Source organism: Furipterus horrens, unplaced genomic scaffold (assembly GCF_987537825.1).
Source record: "Furipterus horrens unplaced genomic scaffold, mFurHor1.1.pri manual_scaffold_13, whole genome shotgun sequence".
NCBI classification, from domain to species: Eukaryota; Metazoa; Chordata; class Mammalia; order Chiroptera; family Furipteridae; genus Furipterus; species Furipterus horrens.
In genome coordinates, this window is record NW_028327183.1 from 14,975,560 (window position 1) to 14,999,836 (window position 24,277).

The 24,277-nt window shown below is 50.0% G+C and overlaps 1 protein-coding gene and 2 pseudogenes across 1 annotated transcript; 2 read left to right on the plus strand and 1 right to left on the minus strand.

Annotated features, from left to right (window-relative positions):
• Positions 1-5,229: 5,229 nt before the first annotated feature.
• Positions 5,230-5,644, minus strand: LOC149994113 (large ribosomal subunit protein eL28 pseudogene; annotated as a pseudogene).
• Positions 5,645-9,529: 3,885 nt separating this feature from the next.
• Positions 9,530-19,821, plus strand: PLA2G15 (phospholipase A2 group XV). The gene is made up of 6 exons (XM_090261405.1): positions 9,530-9,735; positions 12,739-12,895; positions 15,264-15,382; positions 15,618-15,716; positions 16,112-16,336; positions 17,891-19,821. The coding sequence occupies exons 1-6, from the start codon at positions 9,621-9,623 to the stop codon at positions 18,400-18,402; spliced, it is 1,227 nt and encodes a 408-aa protein (XP_090117531.1). The 5' UTR covers positions 9,530-9,620; the 3' UTR covers positions 18,403-19,821.
• On the plus strand, positions 19,148-22,308 carry LOC149994115 (latexin pseudogene; annotated as a pseudogene).
• The last annotated feature ends 1,969 nt before the right edge of the window (positions 22,309-24,277 follow it).

Here is a 24,277-nt window from a genome sequence, read left to right on the forward strand (position 1 = left end):
AAACTCTGGCGTGTCTGATGGGTCGCAAAATTTCCACATGAAACATTTATAATGGCTTCTTTCAGGGTGATGGAATTTGGGGGTGTGTGTGCATGTGTGGCCTTCAGTAGTCATGAACCCATGGCTGAAGCATTGTGGAATTATCTGGGCAGTGAGCAGAATGCCTTATTTCCATCCAGATACTTGGCGTGTGTCGACATCACAGCCAGAGGCGAGAGAACAGCACAAAGTTTAGCGATTGAAGGGGTAGGGGGCGGCCCTTCCCCACATGCATCTGAAACTGGGGACTAGTACTGTGTGGTCTCCGGCTGGAGTCTGACCAATCCCACCGCTCTGCGTGCCCAGTTCGGGCTACTGCATTTTCCTGGCTTCATTGTGGGGTTACTTTCAACATGATACTGAAGTCTGACATCAGTTCCTTCAAGCCTGGGATCCGGTAAGCTCTGGACAATGGGCCCCAGCCTGAGTCCCAGGAAGTGAACCCGAGGGCCAGTTCTCTTGGGTGAACATGCTCAGTGTAGCCAGAAGTGAGGGCATGTATCTGGAAGGCCCGCCCCTCGGACTCCACAGCCCGTGGCTTTTCGTGAGGAAAATCCTAGCCTCGCTTAGAAGTGTGTTGACCTGTGTGTGCTATATATCAGAAAGGTGCTACTTCTTTGGGGCAAGATTAGACATTAACCTATTTGCATTTCATTTCTGTCAACTGGAGATGGTGAGTGAAGGCGAACATTTCATAGAAATTATATGAAGGAATTTTGTTCTGTATTTTGGAATCACACCCCCAATGCCCAAATATATACCTGCTTACACTGCTTCCTATGTCCCATAGGGAGTCACAGTTGACATCTTAAAATTTATCCTGGGCACCAGACGGTCAAACGTGTTCTGTTTATCAGCCACCACTGAGGTTAAATTGTGAAACTTGCTTATCCTGTGACTAAAGTGATTTGAGATGTAAAAAACAAACAAACAAACGAACAAAATCACTGTAAGGAAAGCACACAGCTCCCCACACTTTCAGAAGGGTAGAAAGTTTTACTTGTCTAAAATACCAATTCTAAAACACAGCATTTCCTTCAATAACAACACAGATTGACCCTTTTCAAAGACTGTTTCTTTCTAAACCTCGATTTTATTACCCTGTTCCACTCCTACAGTATAAGATTAATTCCTGTATTCTGCACCTTGCCTGGAGGTCAGTGTACAGCTCTCAAATAAATTTGGTGCTTTTTTCACCCACGGTTAGAAAGTATATTTAATAGAAATTGCCTTTTATAAATTTAAATTACAAAAATATTGATATCATGCAAAAGGCTGTTTAACTCATGCAAACATACAAAAATCTTAGGGAAAAAGATGCCAAGGATAATATAAATGTAAATAGGATTAGCCGCCTGCATTAGCAGTGGCTGTGAAATTTAAAGTACTTTTTGTTAGGTGATTCTTTAAAATACACCTATGTTTTATGTGTGCATTTGTAGATATTTATGAATGTATTTTACTTTGTCTTGGGCTTGAATTTCCAACAAGAATAGACAAAAGGCACTGACATCTGGTTATTGGCAGCCAAGGTAGACATGGAATTCAACCTTCTTGATGGTTAAATGTTTATTGACATAAAATTTTAAATCTTTAGAAAAATATCACAAAGTTTGACCAAGAGAATATAGATTCATATGACAAATAAATTAGGAGATTGAGTATCTAGTGTTTTTATTCTCCTCTTAATAGAAAAGCCTTGTTTATTCCCAAACACCAATTCAGATGTAAAGAGCAGGGATTGGCAAACAATGGTCCATGGACTGGATCCATCCTACTGCCTGGTTTTGTTCATCCTCCAAGATAAGAGTGGTTTTTACAGTTTTAAATGGCTGTTTAAAAAATATTTTAAAATAATATTTTATGACACATACAATTATACAAAATTCCAAAATTTAGTGTCCATAAATAAAGTTTTATTGGAATACAGCCACACTCATTTGTTTAACTATTGGCTGGTTTCTCATGTCAAGAGCAGGTGTAAGCAGTTGTGACAGTGACCTCAGGGCCTCTAAGGTGTAAAATATTTACCAGCTGTCTGTCACAGGAAAGTGTGCCAGAGCTAAGTATAGAGTAAAAGTATCTTCATGCACCTTATTGCTGAGAATCAAAATTAGGTTGCTGCAGTTGGATATCTGTTCTAATAAGAATCTCGTGTATCTATTTGAACTTAGATTATTTTCTTAGTGAGGGATTACGGGTAATAAGGCACCTAAGAAAGCACAGGTGTGACGCTTTGTTTGGAGGTGTGGTAGAATGAGGGGGAAGAGCCCCCTCTGGAGTCTGCCTCCCAGGGGTCACTTCTCCAGTCTGCTCTCTAGGATCTTGGCTTAACCTCTCTGCACCATAGTTTCTTTATTGATAAAATAAGGGCTTTCCTCATAGGGTTGTTGCCAGAATTAAATGAGATGATGCATTATCAATGTTGAGAAGAGTGCCTGGCCTTCGCAAAGCTCAATTAATGCTAGTTATTTTTATTTTCATAGGATATTTGCGTTTAAATCATTGTGAATTCTGAGAGTAAACTGCTATTATAGAACCATCTGTTCTTTAGGTCAGAATATTTTCAAAGGGTTCATTAAGAAACAATGCTCTGGGGTTTTGTTACAGAATATTTCCATGTAATGTGCATGTCAGCTGAGGATGAAATGCTAAAAAATATACCTTCCAGATGTCATTGACCATTTTTCTCAAGTTATATTGATCTAACCTCTCAGGAATGGGATGGGACCAACAGAATTCAGAAGCTGATTTGCTCAAACCCAACCCAACCCATTTTGTTGTATATAACAGAACTTTAGATCTAGTTAAGAACGTTCAAAATCATCTAGCCTATCATTTTCACATGAGGACATTGAGAACCTGAGACTGGGATGAACTTGGCCAAGGCTACACAGTAAGGCAGCCACAGGGCCATGAACAGACCTTTGGTCTCATAACTCTTATATCTGGAGTTAACAATAAAGAACATGTATTCAGCACAGCTCTTTTCTTGCACCGTGATACTTAGCACAGTGAGTACTCAGTAAATACAAGAACAACAAGAGCAACAAGAAAGAAAGAAAGAATTAATGAATGCATGAGCTACTTGATATTTTTCAAAGCCCCTTAAAGCACACACAAACAGGAGAAAGAGAGAGATTTATTTTTATGGTTAAATGAAGAAAGCTCTCCATAGGAAAATTTTTTCAGTGGTAGATCTGCCCCAGGATTTTATACCTGAGCATCTTTCATGATCACTAGAGTCCAGTCCATCATTTTTTTGTTGTGGTGGGGGAAGCAGGTAAGAGTCTGAATTCTTAGTAATTCAGCCCATACCTACTGTGTTCAAGCTTTTTTCTTTTTATTTATTACCTACTCATAATTTATAGTACGATGTTATATTTTATGACTCTCTATAAACCACCTTTAATTAATCTTGAAATTAGGTGACCTGTGCATAAAATAAACATGGGCATATGAATGGATAAAGAATTACGTAAGAAGAAAAGTGAATGGGTAAGTAGGGTGAAAGAGGGTTAACCAACGAACCATTAATCTGATTTAGATCGGCACACAGTAGGTGCTTCGTTAAGAAAGGACAGCTTGATCAATATATTTTAGAAAGGTTTTCAACATGCAAAGTTGCAGCAAAATATAACTTGACCATTAACTTGACTCAGCTGAGCACATTATTTCACAGCCCTTAAGTCAGATGAGCCTTTTTGTTTCTGTCCTTAAGAGGGATCTGGGAATACAAGGACACCTTCCTGGAGCAAATCTGATGCATGAAAATCTAGCTTCCCAAAACAGGTCAGAGGCGTGTGTCTCACTACTCATTCATTGGTTGAACCCAGTAGTAAACGATAGGGATCCAAAGCATTGTTCCTGTCCTTGTGGAGTTTTATAGTGTAGAGAAGCAACTGGCATGATCATCACAAACTATTATAACACAGTTACACATCACAAAAGACTGTGCCCCCGAGATACAGCATGGGAAGATTTATTTAGCAAAACTTTAGTGAGAAAGAGCTGATGGAAAGGATAGATTTAATAATATATATGTCAGAACATGCTTTCCTGGGGTTTAATGGTGTGTGAAGTGTTTCCCACAAGCAGAATGCATATGCACACTCCAACCACCAGCACTTTGTGTGTGGGGCGGGGGGTGGGGGTGGCGGGGGCTGTCTGTTCTCCGTGGAGAGCTTGTAAGAGCCTGAGAGGCCCATCAGATCCAGAGGTACCTTGGTCCACACAGGCTGTATACTAGACTTGCTCTCTTTACTTCCCTCCCAGCTCACCCTTGCCCTAGTTAACCTCTGCTCTTCCTCCAGATTTTCCCCCTCCCAAGGCACCTCCTTCCAAAGCAGAGATCCCTACTGTATAGTTTGAAATGTCTGTATTTCACTGATAAATGTCCCCCATTCCACCCCCACTAGGATTCACGAGTTGTGAATGAATGAATAGGAGATAAGATATGCGAGAGGAGTGAGTGAGGCTCCAACGGCCCTGCCAGATGCCTTTCTCAAATCATACTCCAGGTATTAGGGAGAAAGAAACTTGGTTGCGCCAGCCGGACCTCACGCACGCAGAATCTCGTCTTCGCCTCACTTCGTGGCAGGACTCGAGGAGTGAGTCTTTCCACGAAGGCAGCGGACGCTCCAGCCATTGGTGTGGGCAGATACTAGGGTGGAGGTCCTCGCCTGGGACGGAAAGTGTTGCCGTTCTTGCGGACCTCCAGAGGGCCTAGGAGTGGTGTGAAAAACCCCTTCGCTCTTTCTTCCTCTTGCTGTGGGAGAGGGTTCGATGCTGGGTGCCTGCTGGTGTCCCCGGCGGCGATCCCCACTTGCCGTCCCAGGCCCATCCCCGCTCTTAGCAGCTCCTAGCTGGGCCAGGTCAACCTTCTGTATATTCCCCACCCAAAGTAGCAAGAGCGCTAGGCTCCCCAAGAGTTCCCATCTCCGCCACTTTGCCAAATCGCCTTGAGTACCCACCAGAGGGCGCACTGATGCTGTCACTTGATCTAGGTGTTGGGTTCAGGGAAGAGAAGCGGACACTTGAGGACTGTATTTGAGCTGAAGGTGGAAAGCCCCTGACAACCCCCCATCCCCGAGGCTGCCTCAAGGCTTGAGAATATTCGAGGCTCCTGGATCCCTAGACATAGGCCACTTTTTCTTTTTTTTTGAAAGTTGCTTTGAGGGAAGGGGGTATTCAGGAGCTCTTAGTGAGGCAGACCCCCTTCCTCTTCACCATCAGAGGCTTCTGGCTGCGCGGGATGGCCTGGCCCTAAGGCTGGCGGCCATGCACAGATCTGGGCCGCCCTGGTTCTTGCGGATCATATGCCAAATGCTGCTCAGGGTGGCCCCGGAGTTTTTGTTGGTAGTGGTCCTCACTTAGAAGTTGGCCGGCTGTCGCTGGCTGGATTACTGCTTCATGACAACCACCACACCTTCGCCCTGGGCCTCCGGCTCCATGCCCACCGTCTTGTGTTGAATCAGCCCGTTATAGCGCAAGGAGTTGCAGGCCTTCTGATTATTGGGTTTGGTGATATATACATCTGTTTATTCCTCTTGATCAGAAAGCTGGTTAAATTCAATGCGGCCATATATTGCAGGTGAATGGACATGGCAGCAGCTCCTTTCCCTGTGGCAGCCAGAAACAGAAAGAGAGGCCACTTTTTTTCTTTCTTTTTCTTTTATTCCCACGTTTTTAAGCTTGGTTTTCAGGGCTCTCAACTTGTCGGTTCCACTCTCACCCTTCATGTGCTCCAGACACACTGCTGTGATTGTTCAGATCTTGAGGCTGCTGGACATGCTAGGCTTCCTGCCTGAGCACCCTTTGTTTTATTGACAAATTCCTACTTATTCTTCAAGACCCATCTCTAATTCTTCCTCCAGTCAACCTTCTTTGATGCCTAGGCCATGTCAAATGCTCTGTTCTGGGCCCTTTCTCCCAGGGTTCTGTTATGGTTGGGTCAGTGTTTGGCCTCTCATGACTCCCAGGAGACTCTGGCAGCAGAAGAATAGGAGCCTGCAGAGCCATGAGCTTTAGGAGAATAAGTTGACCTCCAAATAGGCTCAGTTCTGGCTACCAAACAAGCTCAGAAGCCCTGGTCTTGGTTGGGTTACCCCAAGCCCAACCTCCCACCTGGTTCAGGTAGGGGAGCTTGCAGCTTGGGGGAGAGAGAGGGAATGCAAAGGGCCCTCTCGCACAGGAGGATGAAGGTTGTTGACTGGACTTTCACCTGAGGAAGACAACGCAACTAGCAGGGCTCTTCAGTTTCTGGGTTTATTCTTACATCCAGCCTTTTACCAGAATGTAACCCTTCACATGGGACACCCTTCCTCTTTCCTAGTCTTTTCCAGAACTCAAATCCAACCCTGTGGACCTCTCAGTCCCTTATTTCCTTCTCCAGGTCTGACAGGCACCAAGACCCTCCTGGAAGTGTGGGGAGGTTGTAGAGAAGAGAGTGTATCACTCATTCATTCAACATATGTTAAGCACCTGCTATGTGCCGGGGACTGTGCTGGTGGTAACTAGTAATGCAGGAGTCGACAGTGATAGGACAGGTGAGGGGCCTGCTCTTCCAGTGATTGTGTTATATTATATATATTTTTTCTGATTTATAAATTTATTCATTTGATAACAATTCATTTTTTGGACTATGTCCTCATTTCAGCCCCAGAAGACTAGGTCCGGCTGTGTACAGGGAAGAGATGGGGAGCGAAGGAATAAGACATGAGTGTGCAAGGGATACCTGCGCGCGTTAAGAAGCCCAAGGGATCGGAGGATAGAAATTACAGTAGATGAATCCGAGGAAGTGGAAAGGGGAGGACTTGAAAATCAGACCCCATTTTAGTCCCAGTCAGTTCAGCTGATGACCTTGGGCAATCTCAAGGACTGGACGCAAGTGAGGTGTGCCCAGCGGTTAGCAGAGGCACGGCCCCGCGGGGCGCCGGGGAGCGCTTGGAGACCGAACCGTCAGGACCTGGAGTGTGGGGTGCAGACAGGAGGAGAGTCCTGGACGGGTGCGGCGCACCTTCCTGGCGCCTGGATTCGCTGAAATCTGGGCCCCCACCCCTCCGGAGCCGCTACTTTCCCCAACGGGAGTCCAAACAGTCGGGACCGGCTGCAAAGGCTGGACATCGGCGCCCTCAGCAGCCGGTCTCCCTAAACATCAGCCCCGGTACCTGGCAGCATGCAGCGCTCATAGCGCCTCGCGGGAGAATTGGTCTGTGCTGAAGAAGAGCACCCGCCAGAGCGGCTTCTCTCCGAGTCGGGCGCCCCGTCAGGGGACCCGCCAAGCCAGGCCAGCGCTGGCCACTGAGTGCTCGGCCTCCGGCCAATGCTGCCACCGCTGGCAAGAGACCCCAGCAGCGCCTCAGTAGCATCCTCATCACTTCCGCAGGCGGTCTACCCCATGACCAGTGATTATATTTTAATGGGAGCCAGGCAGGGGCTACTTCAAAGTCAATGGTTCTGTCTGGGCTGAAGCCTAAATGCAGAGCTCAGTTCAGTTCCCAAAGTGGGAACTGCAGGCTGGTCCCACTGCAACAAGTGCAGAAGTCCTGAGGAAGAATGAGGTTGTCCTGTTCTAAGCGGCAAGGAAGCCATTGAGGTTGGAGATGAGAGAGTTGCTGGATTGGAAAATGGGGGAGATAGCCAGAGTATACCGCAGGGTCCTCACTCACTATGATGCATGCAATGGGAGGGTCAAGAGTGGGGTTAGGCAGACAGTGATGGGGCCTGACAATGTTTAGTGCGCCTGCGATGTGGCGAACAATCCACAGCAATAAGGGCATAAATTGGGACATCAGTGAGGAGGCTACTATGGGGATGATGGTAGTCTGGCTTTGAGAGGACAGATGGGGAGACTTGATGACCACCTGGTTGTGGGCCTGAGAGTCAGGGAGGTATCTAGAGTCCAGAATGACTCCAGGACTGCAGCCATCATGTGGATGGTGGGGTCATGTGAAACAGGTGACCATCACCTTCTGACTCCTCTCCACCATGCCAGCATGGGTCATTGCTAATTAAGCCTTGGCACTACCCACCCCACCCAGTGGCCATGGTTCCTATTACCTGCAGGACCTGTGGGGATGTGGCACCGTAGTGACGTCTTCCAAAGACAAAGACACCCTGTGAGGGGCCCGTGGTCACCTGAGGCTGTTGGGCTGACAAGACGTTCAGACTAGACCAAAGTGACCCAAGCTGTCATGTTCCCTATTCTCTCCCCACTAACCCTTGGCTTTTGATCTCCTGTCTGTCCCTAGCCCTGGTAGAAGGGTCTCTGTTGTCTCCCACACTGGGCCTGCCAGACTGGTTCTCAGTGACTCCTCTGCTGAGGCCTGGGGTGGAGGTGAAGGAGGCAGTAGTATTTTGGAGGGAGAGGGGGTCCCTGGGTCAGGGTCTGAGGTGGGAGATAGATGGACCTTAAAAGAAGAGGGTACCCATCCACCAAGGTATTTCAGTATAAAAACACAGGAGGGGCAGGCCAAAATGTTGATTAGATTGAGTGGTACTGGGAGAAATTGGAAATGGTCAGCCACTGACCAAAAGGAAGGAAGGAGGGGAGGGAAGGGGAGGCATGGAGATCTTGAGATCAGCTGACCAGGGTGTGACTGGCTCTTGGGAGGGAGTGGGGGGGGGGGCGATCAAGAACTCCAGTCTCCAAACACATGGTCCCCCTCTCCCAGAGCATTGTGTGGTGTTCGTATATAACCGGCTGTCAAGTCTCTGTCCACTCTATTCGCTTCCGTTCCTCGCTCACGGAGTCTGTGTCCTCTCTGAGTCCTCAGGTTTGCGTGTGCTAGGAGGTCCCAACACCCCTCCGGCTTTCCGGGGAAACTTGCCAATGGGCCATGGCGTACGGTCAAGGCTCAAGCCCACTCTCAACTCTGTCAGGGTGACTCCATACTCCTAAAAAGGGAGGGCATACATCTCACTCAGAATCGAAAGATGCTGACTTGGCCTTTCACCGTTCCATCCTAACCCCGGCAGAGGGTTGCCTGAATAACCCAGGTGCTCTCTGGGCAGGGTGCGAAGAACCAGTGTGGGGGGTTGCGCAAAGGTCCTGGTCAGCTCTGGCCCCCTAAGGCCCCCAAACTGCCTGCGACTTATTTCCTTTCTTCCCCTTGCTTTCACCCGAGTCGCCCAGAAGCCGCGAGCACTGGACCATGAATCGCCGGCTCGTTCCAGATTCCAGGTCAGATAGCAGCCAGGAATTGGGTGTGCAGGCTGCACAGCGTAAACTTGGAATAAGGAGGGCTGGGCTAGGCACCCAGCAGTGGCGAGCTGGGTCCGGCGGAGAGCTTGGAAGCCAAGCGGAACATGGATCGATCGATGAGCTCGGCTTGCAGCGCTGTCAAGGTAGCTAGTCCGGGATGGTCAGGGGCGGGGCGGCCAGCTCCAACTGGGAGGGACACGCGGAGGCGGGTCCTTATTGGCAGGCCGTTTCCCGGAGGTGGGCCCTGATTGGTCGGGTCGCTGTGGAGGCGGTGAGCGGCGGGGTTAAGAGCGTCGCCGCGCCCCGGCCTAGGCGCAAGCCTGGAGCTCTGAATCCGCACCGGGGGTTCTGGACCCTCCGCCCTCTGCCCCACGCCATGGGTCCACCCCTCTGCCTCTACCGCGCAGCCCTGCTACCGGGTGGCCTCCTGTTTCTCCTGCTGCTCGCAGACCCGGCGCTTCCAACCGGACGACCCCCTCCGGTGGTCCTGGGTGAGATGCGTGTCCAGTCGTGGGTCCTTCGCTCATGCGTCGGGCAGGACAGGGTGCGGGGCTGAGGGAGACTGTGTTCTCGATTTGCAACTGCTCTAAGGACGGGGTAGGGGAGCGCATGACTGTCTTGTCACCTGGGTGGGTCTGTCCACCTCCGGCCATACTGGTCGCGGGTGTGGTCAGCCTCTCTGTCACCTTACCCCGTAGCATATAGTGGTAAGTAGGAAGGTTTCCGTGCGGTGGTCCATCGGTCTGCCTGTCCACATCAGTCCCAAACCTTGCCTCTCCTTATCCCCATTTTTAAGCTGGAAAGACTGAGGTTTTTTGGCCCCACTCCTGAGATCCGGTTTGGGGGCAAGGAGGCCTTGGAGTTGGTCCCTAGGGTCCTTAACGTTGACTTGGGCTTGGCTAGTAAGCTGTCTCTCTCGACCCTTTCAACGCCACAAGTTTTAGAGGACATTACTGAAAGGAAGCTCATTGGGGGAAGGATTGCTGTCTTACCCTCCCACCAAGCCTCCTCCCCAGACTTGTCAAATGGGTAGCATTGGGCCTGAGTGAAGAGACCCTGGGGAATCTGAGGATGGCTAGAGACAGAGGTAAGAGGTGGGACATTGGCTATGAACAGATGTCAGGGAGTGTGTCTGTACTCTTATCCTTCCAGACCTACTTGGGCTAAGCTATGTTGGAGCTCGGTGACCTCTTTTGCTTACCCCCTTCTTGGTCTTGACCCGTGGCAACTGTACAGGAGTCACAGTGTTTTCTTGTGGTGGTAGGTAGGGATGAGATATCTGTCTTGGGGAACTTGGATGCCTCATGCAGTCTGTCACACTCCCACCCAGAGCTAGTGTGCAGGTGACCAGCCAGGACTCCTGAAGGCAGAGGCATGCTGAAGTATATGTTACCTACTATGCTCTTTTATAAATAAGATTTTATTTATTTTAAGAGAGAGGGGAAAGGAGGAAGAGTGGAAGAGAAGCATCAATCAGTTGCCTCTCACACACCTTCAACTGGGGACCTGGCCCACAACCCAGGCATGTACCCTGACTTGAAATCTAACTGACAACCTTTTGGTTCTCAGGCCAGCACTCAATCCACTGAGCCTCACCAGCCACAGCTCTACTAGGAATATTTTAATAGGGATGATGCAGATCACAGAAGGGTTAAGGTTGGCAGATAGTTTGGTCCCAAAGGTTCCCCACCAGGAGCTCTGGGCCAGTAATGCTTCACAAGGATGCTGGGCCCAGGTTAACCATGGGAATTGGGTAGCCTTGCTACTACCTCCCCTAAGTTTGCAGGATGATCCCCAGAGATGAGATCTGTTCTGGGCAAGCACAGAGAATCCACTGAGCCAGTCAGGGAAGGCTTCCTGGAGTATGCAACTGGAGCTGTGGCCAGGAAAGTTCCAGGCAGAGGGAACTATATATCAGAGGGAGGGAAGGAGGTAAGCCAGAGTGTCTGGTTGGAGTAGCAGGGGTGAGAAGTGGGGGAAAGTGGATTGTGCAGGCTTGCGACTGATTGGGTCATCTTGAAATTTTATCCTAGGGGCCCACAGGGTGTGGCATGGGGGAGTGTGTGGTCCATGGAAGGCATTCAGGCTTTTCTTCTGGATTGGTGTTAACTCATTAAGTCATTCAGTTATTGGTTATCCTAGGTCAGAGCAGAGGAGCCTCAGGCCCCACCCAGAATCACAGAGCAACTGGAATCTTAACCTGCCCAGAGAATGAGGCTGTTGGTATTAATCTTAGGAAACCCCATGGCTGGCAGTGGACAAGCTGTTCTTGTGCACAGATCAGCAATCTAAGGGTGACCAGTTTCTGTGGGTGGGACTCCCATAGAGGAGGCCAGAGAGGTGACACAGAAGACCCTGAGCAGGGGGAAGGGACTGTAGTAAGCAATTTTTACTTCTCCTAGTCTCAGTCTCTTCATCTGTAAAGTAGGCCTAATAAGGATGTTCTTTCCTAGTGTTATTAGAGGTGAAAGGTATGTGAATGGCTGCTGTCCTACTTCTAGGCACAAGGGTTCAGGAAGTGACCACTGCTATTTTTAGAGGGCCCCACACAGCCTGGCCAGGGTGAAAGGCATCCAGACAAAGCAGATCTGGTGACTTCCTCTTTCAGCCATTTCCTTTGGTGGAGACTATGACCAAGGTCTCTGCAATCCCCTACCCAGTTTTCAGGCGTGTCATCCAGAGGCTGTCATGCTGGGGGCTCCCTACTTCTACACCTACATCATGAAAGGAGGGAAGGCAGGTGCTACAGCTGCCTCCTGTGGCTGCCTTAAGGACACTGTGAGATGGTGCACAGGGAGGGCATGCCCTCTGCAGGGCTGGGTGCACAGCCTGAGCCCAGTGAATGCCCAGGAGTGCCAAGCACTGGTTGTTCACTCAGTGATCATGGATCTTAAATGGGGATGAACATGGCAGGTGGAAGCCAGTGAGGCCTGAAAAGTCACTGGACTAAATAAGCCCTAAAAGGCCTTGAATGTTGGACAGTGAAGCAATGGGGATAGGTTTGAGTGTCACAAGCCTCTCCCAGGACTCTTTGTAGATTCAATAAGTCAACTCAGGTAGAGAGAAGTAGTCCTTTAGGCCTGGTCTCCCCCACTCACTGGGCTATGACTGGAATGGTGTGTTGTTTCAGGGTAGCCATCTCCAATGCTTGGTCCAGGTATGCCCAGATGCTAGACCCCTAAGGAACTTTACTGGGCTCTGGCCTTTAGCAAAGCCTGGGGACCTCGGTAGGTCAGCAGGTGCCAGTATGAGCTTCTTTCAATGGTGTTTCTGTTCATTGCCTTCCTCCACAAGTCTGTCTTGGAGTGCCTTCTCCAGATTCACTTTTGGCTGGTTAAGTGGTACAACACTCTGTCCCATTTCCCACTCCAGTCAGAGAGAACAAGGCCCTGCCTACTCCAGACTGGGATGGTAAGAGACCTTTGGGTGTAAGCTTTGAGGGTCTCCGGCCTGTCAGGCCCAGGACCTCATGCATGTTCTGTGCCCTGCTACAGTGCCTGGTGATTTGGGCAACCAGCTAGAGGCAAAGCTGGACAAGCCGAAGGTTGTGCACTACCTCTGCTCCAAGAAAACGGACAGCTACTTCACACTCTGGCTCAACCTCGAACTGCTGCTGCCTGTCATCATTGATTGCTGGATCGACAATATCAGGTGGGAGCTGGGGCACAGACCGGATACTTCTCACCAACTCAACTTAAAGAGGCCTCTAGAGTCCATTTCCATCTCATCCCCTCAAGAGACCTCAAGGTCACTGACCTTCATCTGTTTCCATTTACTTCGGTTGGCTCCACCTTCGCACTCTCCTAGCCAGAACTTTCTTCCCTTTCCTGCTGCTCTTGTTCCTACCCTCTGCAATCTACACCTTGTGCTTGGAGCCCTACCTGTAGTTTCTATGCTCCAGCCCCTGTTCATAGCCTCAACATGGCCGTCACCCCTTCCCTTGCCTCTGGCTTGGCCCCTCCAGCCCCTCCAGCTGCTTGTACTTTCTGGAATGCCATGTCTCCATGAAGATGCTGTTCTTTCAGCCTGGACTAGACCTCTACATCCTTTGCCTGAAAAACTGCCCCCATTCACCTTTTAAATCCTGAGCCAGTTCCCTGCCGCTCTCCAAAGCTGTTAATCTCTCCTGCCCCCGTGCCACATGCCTATTTCCTCTAACTGTCATCAAACCTTGCTTTTGAGGATGTTTCCCAGTAATAAGAATTACTGCTTATTGAACAGACTCTACATTTTACATACTTTCATTTAGTCTTATAGCAACCCCATGAAAGACGTGTTGTTTACAAACCTGTGTTATAGAATAGAACACATAAGATCTCAAGATCAGTTACAAAACTGTCAGAGTCACTCAGCTAATAAGGGGCAGAACCAGGATTCAAACCTAGAATTAGGTGACCCTGAGCTAAGTTTTCCCTCTCAGACTGAGCTTCCTGAAATCAGGGACTGTATCTCTTTTATCTTTATTGCAGTAGAACCTGGAACACAGCTGGAGCTAACAAATCAATTTTTTTTTCTTTCTGGGAGATACACCAGCTGCCTCTCCAGGCACCCTGCTCTTCCCTGTTGTTTAAGATGCCTGCTTTGTTGACTCTTTCCTCCTCTGTGTGTGTTTGTCATTAGAGTCATTTCTGGGCTGTTGATCTGCATTTCTATTTTTGTACCAGAGACGTAATCTCAGTTACTGCCAATTGGAGTTGCGGACTGATACCAAGAGGGGCTTGTTTACCTTCGTTGCTCCTCTGACCTGTTTAGACTTTCACCCAGCACAGAGCTGCCTTGGCTTTCCAGACAATTTTTTGCACCTTGCTGAGTGGTTGTTGGGATAATCTATAGCTTGCCCTCGGGAGAATAGGCTACCAGTACCTATTATTTTGGCCAGTGTTGGGAATCCTGTCAGCTTTCTGTGGCTAATCTTTAAGGCGGGGTGGGACTCAGGACCACCAGGGACTGCTTGTCTAGCCTGTGTTTTCTCGGGCACATTTGCCTCCTTGTTAGGGTTCCTGGTTTGTCATAAGGCTTTTCTCCTGTGTTCCACTACCCTTTCCCCATCACTTCTCCAGGCCTTGTCTGTCCACCCACACAGCAGCCTCTGAGGTGGGGAGGTCTCTCTGTCTGGTTCTCGTATGTGTTGCTCTCACCATTTCCTTTGTTCTGTGATGTATTTTGTTGGGTCCGTAGTGATGGAATTATGGGAGTCTGTGAAGTTAGGCTCATTTGGGGGGTCAACTGTGATGTTTGTGGCAGAGCCAGGCTTGATGATTCCCTCTCCCAAATAGATCTAAGACCTGCATTCTGGGGCGGGTGGCATTGAGGAGAAGGGTCCTTGGGTCAGTCTTTAGAAGGACCCTTGGTTGGGGAGGGGTCTATAAATTTCCTTTGTTAAGTGGGAGAGGAACAAACTTGCCTCTCCTCTCAAGGTTCTTTTGACTGGTCCAATAATCAAATAGACATGAGAAAGGTGAGCAAAATAAAATAACCGATAGTAATACGTATGTATTTATGGGAACCCTACATACACGAGAGTCAGAGACTCCCACATTAAGAGAGCTTCAGAGACAGAAAGGGAACATGGGTATATAAGACATTCTGAGCTAGAGTTGAGGTAAAGTGCCCTGGGGCTTCAATAGGTCATTACAGAATGATAAGAAGAACAGGTGTTTAGTAAGTAGAAGTCTGCCCTACCATAGAATAGTGGGTCAAAAAGAGATTATTGCCTGCTGATAATCTCTTATTATGGGCAAGGCCCCTAATTTAAGTTCTAGGTAGTTAAAGGGAGGAGCAGAAGTTTCTCTTGAGCCTGAAGCTAAAATTGTCCTTAGAGCAAAACAATTCACAGAAGCCATCTCTGGTGACTAGCTCTGAACACCCCATTACTTTTTGGTCTTCCCTGTACAACTGACCAATCTGAGGATGGGAAGAGAGTGTGACTCCAGACACAGGGCAGTATTTGGGACACACAAATACACACAAAAATTTGGTGCCAACTGTCATTCACCAGCTCAACATCCCCTTGTAACAGGCTGGTCTACAACAGGACATCCCGGGTTACCCAGTTTCCTGATGGTGTGGATGTGCGTGTCCCCGGCTTTGGGAAGACCTTCTCATTGGAGTTTCTGGACCCCAGCAAAAGCAGTATGGGTAGGTAGCCCTTCTCATGTTCTCCAGGGAATGGGGGCTGAAGGTTTTATTGGACTCCTGAGTGGGAGGAACCACTTGGTTTAAAGAGGTGGTCTGTGAACTGTCTCTGCTCAGTGTGAGCAGAGAGTACCCCTTCACTGGCCTCCCTGCAGATGTCACAGTCTCCTTGGCAGGTATGCTGTACGTGGCTGGCACTGGCTGTACCCTCTCTAATCCTATGCACTTATGTCTACAGGTTCCTATTTCCACACCATGGTAGAGAGCCTTGTGGGCTGGGGCTACACACGGGGTGAGGATGTCCGGGGAGCCCCTTATGACTGGCGCCGAGCCCCAAGTAAGTGGTCACCCTCACTTCCTCCCTGAGGTCCTGGGAGGTAGGGATGAAGAGGCCACAGCCACCACAGGCCCTGGGGTCTCCTCTACCCCTGGGCCAAGGCATCTAGGCCAGTGACACCTATCATCCCTGGCCAATTTGCCCTTGTCCTTCCCCATCCTTCACCCAAGGATTTCTGGGCCTCTGAGCCCTGGGGAGAGATAATGAGTCTGAGGAGGGGGAAAGGAGCCCTTTAGTTTCCTATCTCCATTGAACCTGAGGGGTAAGCGAACCACTCCAACTTGGATTTTAGCATTGTCCCCACCCACCTAGTCCTGTGGCTGGCCTGAGAATCGGTCAGTGGTTCAGGCCCCAGGACTCTTCCTGCCTGACTCCTGCCCGGCTCTGGCCTGCAGATGAAAATAGGCCCTACTTCCTGGCCCTCCGGGAGATGATCGAGGAGATGCACCAGCTGTATGGGGGCCCCGTGGTACTGGTTGCCCACAGTATGGGCAACATGTACACGCTCTACTTTCTGCAGCGGCAGTCACAGGCTTGGAAGGACAAGTATATCCGTGCCTTTGTGGCACTGGGTGCGCCCTGGGGGGGCGTGGCCAAGACCCTGCGCGTCCTGGCCTCAGGTAAGACTCTGTCTGGCTCAGCATGGTGGGGGCTGATGGGGGTGGCACCCTCTCTTTACCTGTACAGTGTCTTCCTGGGGAATGCTTCTTTCTCCAGAATGGTACTCTTTTCCAAATAATGTCACCCCTCTAGCTCGTGACCCTTGTTATCTGTGTAAGTTTCTTACAACATCTACAATACACGGAGTGACATAACTCTTGTTCATGCAGGTACTTGCTTGTGCACATGTGTACACACACTGGACTCAGGCCTGGCTGGCTTAATTTGGTGTGACCCAGTGTGCTTCAGAGGAGTCTTCTCCCTTTCTCCTATCCCCATCCTCGCTTTCTAATCCCCATCTTTTCCCTAGAGAAGGAAGACTGGACTACAGTTTCCCATTTACGAGTTACACCTCCATGTTAGCATCGAGAAACCTCTGTGACAACACAGGGAGGAAGCAGGTGCAGATGTGTCTGGGCCTGCTTGCTAGACAGTTGGGAAAGTTACCATTTTCTCCCATTCCTTTCCAATCCACCTGCCTTTTCATGACTGTCAGAACCTGCCAACTGCAGCCATAGGGCTTTCCTCCCTCTGCTAGGACTGGGTGTGAGCCCCATGGCCCCACATTTTAGGAGCTGAGACAGGGCTGTGCCAAGCATCTGATGAGCTTTCTTTTTCAAGTCACTGGTACTGCCTGACCTGATTATTGGTCATCTGATCGTTGTGATCAGGTCAGACCCAGTGCCTATCTCAGTAGTGACCCTGGATTGGCTGGGAAGCTCACCATGAGTCCCTTTAGAGCTTTACCTCAGATGCTGGAAAACTTTCAGGCCCTGGCAGTCTGGGAGAAGGGTTGGGATGGGAGGGGTAGTAGTCATGACCACTGGGTAAGGGATTCTGTTTCCTCAGGAGTCTTAGGGCCAGGCCCCACCAGGCAGAGCTGTGCTTCTGCAGTCAGTCAGGGAGGTAGAATGATGGGTGGCCATGGGTCCCGGGCTGGGTCTGTGGCTCCTATTCCCAAGCTCCAGCTCACCCCCTGGAAGTCTCACTGGCTGGTGGGCATGTTTGTATTGTATTGTTGGCATTCTTGAGTGAGAAGGTCTCTTTCTGTAGTCTACAGACTACCGTCATGTCTGTCAGCCTGGCTGCCGAGGTCAGTGACAGGGAGGTGGCTGGTATGAGAACATGACTGGTTGGTTGTAGGTCTAAGCCTAGGAAAAGAAAAATGTTTGTCTAGCTTAATGTAATAAAAAAAGAAAGAGGATTGTGCTTCTGGGCTGACAACCTGCTGATTTGCCTTTGATAAGGTCAGTGCCCATACATCCTGTGGGTATGTGTTGCCTAAATATTTGGTGACAAAATGCAGAAGGAAAGAAAGAAGTCTTGGTTGGGTGCTAGCAGAATAAAGGGGAACGATAGAAGCTGATGCAGGCATGGGAGTTACACTGATGATAACAATGGAGAAATGCTGATGTGCTGATTGGGCCACTGGCTGAGGGTCGGCAGGGGTGGTGAGCATGCTGCCCAGCCAGCTTGCACTCCTGAGCACAGACTGACGAGCCCTCTCCCTGCAGGGGACAACAACCGGATCCCAGTCATTAGTCCCCTGAAGATCCGGGAGCAGCAGCGGTCTGCTGTCTCTACCAGCTGGCTGCTGCCTTACAACTATACCTGGTCACCGGAGAAGGTCTTTGTACGCACACCCACAGCCAACTACACACTGCTTGACTATCACCGGTTCTTCCAGGACATTGGCTTCGAAGATGGGTGGCTCATGAGGCAGGACACAGAGGGGCTGGTTGAAGCCATGGTGCCACCTGGTGTGGAGCTGCACTGCCTCTATGGCACTGGTGTCCCCACGCCTGACTCCTTCTACTATGAGAGCTTCCCAGACCGCGACCCGAAAATCTCCTTTGGTGATGGCGATGGCACTGTGAACTTGGAGAGTGCCCTGCAGTGCCAGACCTGGCGCAGCCACCAGGAATACCAAGTATCACTGCAGGCACTGCCAGGCAGCGAGCACATTGAGATGCTGGCCAATGCCACTACCCTTGCCTACCTGAAACGTGTGCTCCTTGGGCCCTGATTCCTATGCCAGGCAGGGCTGTGGGATGGCCTGGCCACAGCTGCTTCTCTTGGCCTCCAGAGCTGCTGTGGCCCACAAGGTTAGCAGTTTGTGATGGACCTTCCAAGGCCATAGGTCTTGGTTGTGAAACAGATGCCATCGAGAAGTGCTATTTCTTATACTTTCCCTGGGACTGAGGAAGGAAGAAATAGGTTGGACTCATTCAAGGGACTCTTAATGGAAAGAATGCTGCTGCTGATGGAATCATTGTGACCTCAGGACTGGCTGCACAGGTGGATTGGCTGGCATCTGGGTCCAACTCAGGGGCCATGTGCTCCTTTTACTCTTGTGGCTATTTCAGATTTGTCCACCAGGTCCTGACCCCTCAAACTTCCTGTGAGGGAGGGATGTGACTGAGCTGTGGTCCTTGCCCCCAGAGATCCCAGGGATGGGCTCCTGGTCCCTAGGATGATCCTTTGCACACACTGTCCACAGGTACAGCTGCTACTGGCCACAGGTGGATGGGTCTTCTGGCTTCCCTGTGGCCTAGCTGCTCAATAGCCTGACTGCGGCTTTCTGGGGTCAGTCTGGTTCCCCCTGCAGGCAGGGGTGGGTTTTTGTGTTTTCTGTGGTTCCCAGGCCCTGGGGCATTCAATCCTACCTCCCTCACTTCCAAGAAGAGCCTAGATCGGAATTGGGCAGCAGATCTGCAGGCTGTGTCCCAGGAGCTCTGATCCCCGTGGCTCGATTATTGCCCACAGTATTGATGCTGGCTCCTTTCGCCCTGGGACTGTGCTTCAAGGATGACAGCAGCACCCAGTGCCATGGCCTTTTAGATCCTGATGAAGAAAGAAAACTCAAGAGTGGGCCAAGGCAACACAGAGCCTCTCTGAAGTGCCCTCTTGCTAATCCTGCCACCACATTGCCACCCTGCCGCAGGGTTTCTCTAGCACCCAGGTGGGCTGGCACAGGGCTGAGAGGAGGCTGAGCTCCTGCTCACGCTGCTCAGCACCTACCTCCACCAGGCAGCTCAGTGGTGTTTGGTCTTCAGGGACTAGCTCAGAAACTTGAGTGGGCCCCTGTGGGAGCCAGGTGCCTTGGAGCCCCTCTGCGGGTTATCTGTCTGCCTCAGAGATGCTGCATGGGTCTTCCTGTGATAGCAAGGCTGGAGAGTCTGTATCTGCCTTGGTGGCAGTGGTCTCCAAGTGGGCGACAGCCGTAGGCCAAGACTTGGTTCCAGCCTCTAGGCTGGGGCCCCAAAGCCGCAGTCAGGCTGGAGTGTGCTGCTCTCTCACAAGGTTTCTGTGGCGCTGGATTTCCTCTGTTGTGTACGTACCCAGCATCTCTCTCTCCCTTTGTTCCTGAGTGGTGGGCCCCACATTGGGCCCTGAGCAGGCTGTATCTTGGTTATGGCAATAAAAGTATTATGGACACTGTAAAGTGCCCTGGTCTAGGCTATACTCTGAGCATGAGAGGAGGGAGCTAGTGGAGAGGTCAGGGGGCTAGAGAGACAGGTAATCAGAGACTAAACCTTCCCCGGGGCCTTGATGGGTTCTCTCGGCACCAAAGTGTGGCTCCTATGCATCACTTTGGGCTTCATTCTCCTGCCCCCTCTCCTGGAATCTAGTTCCCTTCCTAGGACTAGAAACCAGGCACTGAAACATTCCAGTTGCAATGCAGCTCCTGCTCCCCCCTGGTCAGGAGGCTTCACATGCCACCCCAGATCTGGGTACCCGAGACAATCCTGCAGGTCACCCTGGCTGGACTCCCTTTCCCAGCTTCTCTCTCAGCTTGCAGGTCTCAGTATCCTTTGAACCTAGAGTTTTTTCCAGGGTGCGATCTTTGTACTTTGTTTCAGTTCATCTGCCCACCACCTGTCCTGCTTTGGGGACAGAGTGAGACTGAGGAAGGAAGAGATTAGGCTGAGATAGGTATGGACAGAAGCCAAGATGGGCAGAGATGGACTGACAGACTGGGGACCAAGTGGAAATGGATAAAGACAGAGAAACAGAAAGTCTGATACAGAGAAATATTCATAGGGGAGGGGTCCAGGCCTGAATTCTCTGGTGTAGGGCACAGAGCCAGCCAGGGGCCAGTTGGGGTGGTAGGAGCTCCAGTTCCTGCCTCTACCGGGCAAGGCCAGCCTGGGCTTCAGGCTTTATACATCCTGGGATCCGCTAGAGGGCACCCTGAAACCCCTCACTGCCCTAGTAACTGGCCACACCTGAAAGAAGCATTGGCCCAGAGAGGGTGAGGATGCCTAAGGATACAAACGTCCAGCTGCATCGCTCACCTGGGTAAAGGGATGACAACACGAGAGTGCACAAACCCTCACTCCTAGGCTCTGCCCAGCCTGACTCCCAGCTTTGCCCTGACACTCACCTATCCATGCCACACCCTTGTGGTGGCCTTGGAGCCACCCATTCACTCCTGATGCGTTTCAGCCAAACTCCCATCCTTTGTTTCACAGGTTCAGAGAGGGTATGGAGTTAGAGCAGGCTTCGGCAGTCACAGCAGACTGGGGTTCCACACCGAGTTCTGCCAGCTCCAGCAAAGTAGCCTGTGGAGTCTCCTTGTTAGAGCCAGCCTGCAGTGTGAGTTCTTGACTTCATGTGGGAAGGATTTCACAATACGAGTCCAGGCGATTATAAAAATACACTTATTAAAGCTGGGGACAGTGAAACAAGGGCCTTAGGATAGCAGAAGCAACAGGAGAGAGCCTCGGTGGGGCTACTTTGGCTCCCTAGTAAAGTTATGGGGAAGAGATGAGCCAAGGCAGGGCTGCTCACTGAGGAGTCAGAGAAAAGGGGGCCTTGGTAAGCCTGGAGTGAGCTGCTGCTGCCCATTGCTCCCCTGGTTGCAAGTCTTGTGGGGTCCCTTAGAGTTTAGGAGATGCATGCCTGAAAGGGAAGAAGAGGGAGAAGGGAGAGGTGCAGGTGTGCTCCTGGGAGGGAGAGCCACAGTAGGTCCTTCGGCTTGAGGGTTTCAAAGGCTGGGAGTTCAGGGCAACCTGGTTGCAGGCTGGGTGGCAGCAGTGCACTTAGTTAAGCTTGAACAGACTTGTGCTCTTCCTGCCACTGCTCACCAAGGATGGAAATCCCACCGACCCACTGCCCAGGCCCAGAGTGGCCTTGGTGTTGCAGAAGGGCATCAACTACCATCAGGGAACACCCCTCCCCTCAAAGTGTTTCTGGTGCAAACAAGCCAGCATGGAAGATATTCCAAGAAGAAGACATAAGTATTGCCTTAAGTTTTCTGTGGAAGAAATTATCCAAAAACAAGTGATAGTGAACTGCACAGCTGAAGTACTTTATCCTCCAGATACTGCACCGGAAGTCAACTTCTCATTTGAAAGAGAAATTGGAAAGAGCCCAGATAAAGAAGATAATGCATTAAAGACTCAAGTTCATGAAGAAACCACTAGAAGCACAAAACAGTCCAGACAGTTTTGGAAATGTTATCTCCAGCAATGAAGCCAGTTCAGTGTTTAGCCTGGGTTGCCTGTGATTATATAATATGGCAAAGTTCTACTGAAAACACATGGTATAAAATGATAAAAATTCAAACTGTCAAGCAAGTGCAAAGAAATGATGACTTCATTGAGTTAGACTACACCATTCTACTTCATGACATTGTATCTCAGGAGACTATTCCTTGGCAAATGCAAGTTCTCTGGCATCCACAATATGGTACTAAGGTAAAACATAATAGCTGTCTGACAAAAAAAAAAAAGCACAATTGGAATAAACAAGGACCCTAATACTGGATGAAGTGTCAGTATGCTTATTAAAGATGTGTATGTCAGTCTTCACTGATACCTAGCTTAAGGGGCCAAACAAATCCCAAAGTGTCACTTTGTATAAATGTCTTGATTACAGCCCAGAACTGTATAGCTTCCACAATAAAGAGTGTCATGATGTAAAAGTGTCTTAAAAGTAATAGTGCTGTGTATATCCCATAATAAAAAGCTTCAATTCCAAAAGGAAGGAAGGAAGGAAGGAAGGAAGGGAGGGAGGGAGGGAGGAAGGGAGGGAGGGAGGGAGGAAAGGAGGAGGGAAGGAAGGAAGGAAGAGAGGGAGGAAGGGATGAAGGAAGGAAGGAAGGAAGGAAAGGAGGGAGGGAGAGTGGAAGGAAGGAAGGGAGATAGTGAGTTTAGGGGAGGTCTTAAGGAAGAATTTCAATAGAATAGTCATCAGTTTTTCCAGGTGTATCCTTTCAGGGTCATGGTCTCCACTGATTGGTCGGCGCCAGGGCAGGGGGTCATTAGCCATCACAGCTGGTGCTGTCTCCTGCCTGGTTTTACTGCTTTTCTGGGCCTGGAGCTGGAATACAACTGAGGCTAGATGTTATCCCTAGGGAGGAAAGGTCAGGGGGTTCTAAACCCCATGGCCAGGGCATATGCCAGGGAAGGAAAAGCCATCCTGGGGGCAAGGTCCGGCACCAGTTTTGCCTGTTGCTAGGCACCTGGGGCTTTCCACCCTGGTGATCTGTATCTGGCTGTACATTGCTTGGACAGTTTGTTCAGCTGTCTATCTCAGTTTCCCCATTTTACTTGCCCAGGAATTTTCCTAGCTTCTTACTCTTCTGCCTCATTCTGAACTCCCTGAGCCTCAATTCACTAATCTGAAGAATGGGGACGAATGACTGTACCCTGCAGGGTAGTCCTGAGGAACATGGTGTTGCAGGGTATCCAACTGAGTACTTGGTGCATGGTGGGCTTTCAGCTGGTGGGCTGCTGTAGCTGGGTGTGAGACATTGAAGCCAGAGACCCGGTGAGACAGGCTGGTGAGCCAGGACAGGTGGAACAGGGAAACTGAGACAGATAGTTAAAAGACCCAGCAGTTTACGGCCATCTACTAAATTGGAAAATCCTACCTTCCCTAACCAAGGACACTTCCCCACAACTGGAGGCTAAATAACTTACATCACCCTTCTCAGGGAGATAGATAGCAGAAATCCAATTAGTGCCATTTGTGCCAACCACACCCAAGGACAGATGAAGTTAAGGGTATAAATCTCACTTTGGCACATCAGCATCAATATTCTGTTGAGATCCTCCCCTAAGACCTCCCCTAAACTCCCAGACTTTAAAACGTCCAAGGACCCAGGGCATGTTCTCCCTCCCAGGAGCAGACCCACACCCTTCTGCCCTCTCAGGTGTGCATTGCCTAAACTCTAGGGGTCCCCAGGAGATTTGCAACCAGGGTAGCAGTGGGCACCAGTAGCTTGTCCCGGGCTAACCACCTGAACCTGTTTCCAAGGGCCCCGTTTCTCTGACTTCCCAGTGAGCTGAGAGTAGCCCCTCCTGGGCTCATTTCTTTCCTCCGACATTTCCAGTGAGCCAAAGCAGCCCCACCTAGGCTCTCTGCTGTTGCTTCTTCTACCCAAAGCACTTGTTTCACTGACCCCAGCTTTAATAAACATACTCTCAAAATCACCTGGACTCGTGTTGTGAAATCTTTCCCGCACGAAGTAAAAAACCCACACACTACAGACCAGGCTGAGGCAGACCCGCTCCAGACCTGTCCCCTTTCTGGTAACACTGGGAGCTGGAAGGTCATATATGTGGTTTTTGCAAGGACAAGCAGACTGGCTGCTGTTGACTGACACAGCTGTCCAGAGCCCTTTCTCTGCCTGGCCGGGTAGGCAGGAGGAACTGACCTAGCAGACAAAGGGTCAGGCTGTAATGACTCCAAATGTACACACACGTGTAAAGAAGGTATTCCATGCAGAGAGCATGAGGGCAGCACCAGTGAGGGCTCTTCTAAATATCGTATCAGGTCTGTAGGGAGGAGGATGGAAGGACTTTTAGGCAGAGGAGATATGAAGTCATTCCAATCTGTATTTTCAGAGCACCCCATACCCTGAGGGGATGAGTTAGAAGGAGCAGGATCGG

Coding starts and splice junctions, on each gene's coding strand:
- PLA2G15 (XM_090261405.1), top strand. CDS start 9,621: ATGGGTCCACCCCTCTGCCTCTACCGCGCAGCCCTGCTACCGGGTGGC. Junction 15,383..15,617: donor CCCCAGCAAAAGCAGTATGG/GTAGGTAGCCCT, acceptor TTATGTCTACAG/GTTCCTATTTCCACACCATG. Junction 16,337..17,890: donor CCTGCGCGTCCTGGCCTCAG/GTAAGACTCTGT, acceptor CTCTCCCTGCAG/GGGACAACAACCGGATCCCA.